This window comes from Priapulus caudatus, unplaced genomic scaffold (genome assembly GCF_000485595.1).
Source record: "Priapulus caudatus unplaced genomic scaffold, Priapulus_caudatus-5.0.1 Scaffold722, whole genome shotgun sequence".
In the NCBI taxonomy this organism is placed as follows: Eukaryota; Metazoa; Priapulida; class Priapulimorpha; order Priapulimorphida; family Priapulidae; genus Priapulus; species Priapulus caudatus.
In genome coordinates, this window is record NW_014577783.1 from 25,428 (window position 1) to 27,927 (window position 2,500).

General features: G+C 42.7%; 1 protein-coding gene across 2 annotated transcripts in view; it reads right to left on the reverse strand.

Moving 5' to 3' along the window:
• The window catches only part of LOC106813072 (A disintegrin and metalloproteinase with thrombospondin motifs 7-like), a 25,472-nt gene that overhangs the window by 20,796 nt on the left and 2,176 nt on the right, over nt 1-2,500 (reverse strand). Inside the window, exon 2 of one of the 2 annotated variants that reach the window (XM_014817120.1) lies at nt 241-395. In XM_014817120.1, coding sequence (XP_014672606.1) covers nt 241-395 — 155 coding nt within the window. Of the gene's footprint in view, nt 1-240; nt 417-2,500 lie in introns of both variants that reach the window. The other variant, XM_014817119.1, reaches the window with a different exon arrangement.

Here is a 2,500-nt window from a genome sequence, read left to right on the forward strand (position 1 = left end):
ACGATGCGCGCGCACACACTCACACGCGTACGCACACACACGCACACGCGCACGTGCACGCGCCACGCGCACGCGCACGCGCCAGCACGCACGTACGCACGCCACGCACGCACACACACACACAGCACAACACACACACACACACACACACACACACACACACACACAGAAAGAAAGAGAGAGAGAGAGAGAAGAGAGAGAGAGAGAGAGAGAGAATAAGCAGTAGTATAGAAGTGTTACTCTAGGAACTTGGTGATGTCGGTACGACTGCAGTTCGACCAGAGCACGGGTACGGAATCCGACTCTAAATGCGGCGCCATCAGATACTGGTAGGGCAACGACTTGTTCAGGTTGGGTGTGCATCCGTGCATTCTGTCGTCATGCGTCATCCGAAACTGAAACGTCATCGAACACAGCTGCAAAGGTCAATTAAAGTTAAGAATATAGCAGCAACGAAACTGAGAATAAAGAGATTCTATAGTACATTAGATAGAGATTTCGGAGTGAGAATGCTTAAATTTGAAATTATACGGGTGAAATTAAACAGCGTCTCGTTTGAACAAGAAAACGCTGACGCTACGCTAATGTTTTTGGTTCATAATGGGAAATAACTGCATAATTTACGGTGACCCGTACTTCCCCGTGAAATGGAATTTCGTGCTAAGATTACACAAACATTTTTTTAAAGCGAAAACATGTTGATGCTTACTGAAGAGAAAAAAACAGTAATGTTACTATTATATAACATACTGCATTCATCCTTCGTTTCCCCATTCGTATCCTCCTCGGCATTTAAAAGCCGAGAGTGTTTTTATTTTTTAATTTTATTTTTTAACTTTTTTAATATTTTTATTATTAAAAAATAAAAACACTCTCGCTTTTAAATGCGAGGAGATACGAATGGGGAAACGAAGGATGAATGCAGTATGTTATATAATAGTAACATTACTGTTTTTTTCTCTTCAGTAAGCATCAACATGTTTTCGCTTCTCTCTCTCTCTCTCTCTCTCTCTCTCTCTCTCTCTCTCTCTGCCCCTTCTATCGCTATATCGATCTCTTTCGTTCTCTCTCTCTCTCTCTCTCCCTTTCCCTCTCTCTCTCCCTCGCTTTCTCTCACTCTCACCCTCGCCATCTCTCTCTCTCGCCCTCTCTCTCCATCTATCTCTCTCGCTCGCGCGCTCTCATTATACCTCTTGCTTGCTCGCCCTGTTTATTTCTCTCTCTCTCATACACACTCGTTCAGTCTCCGCTTACTGCCGCTACATAGCAGCAGCAGCAGCAGCAGCAGCAGCAGCAGCAGCAGCTTCATTCCCCGTTATCTCAAGGTCAATGTGAATCGTCTCCGATCTACGCCAACGTGACTCTATCATCGATGACGTCATAATGAAACATCTCAACGTTCGTAGCCACATGACGCTAACTACCGTCGCCACGTGAAGTTCATACCTGACGTCACGTGACCTTTGTGTCTGGATGTGGACCTATGCTTACCGTGATATTATGAACATACATATGTATTCATAGGATCATATGTTCATGTGTTCATGGGCTCGTTAGTTTGTGAGGTCAAAGCTTTATATGTTCATGGGTTGATGTTGCACATAGGTTTATAGGTTCATATGTTCATGGTTTTTTAAGTTGATAGGTTCATGGGTCCACACGTTCCTAGACACATAAGTTCACAGACTGTGGGTTTCATAAGTTGATGGGTTCATGGTTCATACGTTCACATTTTCATGGGTTCCTAGGTTCATTGGTCTATGGGCACAATGGTTTCTGAGATCATAGGTTCCTACGTTCATAGGCAGATATCTACATCTGGGCTCATGAATAGATATAATATACGAACACGTGTATAAAAGTATAAAATATGTTTGTGTATATCTGGTTCGTTGTAGACCATGCTATCAGCTTACCTCCTTCTGCTCGAGTAGGATGAGTCGGACCAGCACTATCTCTATAGCATTGCCTATACTCGCATCATGATAGATGTTAGACACCTGTAGAACGACAAAAAAATCAGCATCACAACCAACGTCTGTCTACGTCACACGTCAGGGCCGGATTTAGACATGGTGAAGCCCTAAGCTATGCGTAAGCTGTAGAGTAAACTTGTGTAAATAATGATATTTTTTATTAATTAGATCAATTTTGTTTATATTGTTTTTAATCAGGTTATGTTAATTAGGTTAATTAGGTTAAATCTAAGATTATTAGTAAAAAATAATGAGACGCCACTTCAGACTGTGAGGTCCTAAGCTGTAGCTTGTTTAGCTTATGCCTAAATCCGGTCCTCGTGCACGTATTCGTGAACAACGCTCTGTATAGAACATACACTGTAATGAAGCTAATACAGTGTCAGAACAATGGTCTGCAAAGAACATGTAGCAGTAAAAGGGAACATAATGTCAGATCATCGCTCTTGGGGCGCGTTTCACAGGGGCGCGTTTCACATGCGTTTCACATCGCCAGGCTGGTTCGCTATACGAAACATGTAGTC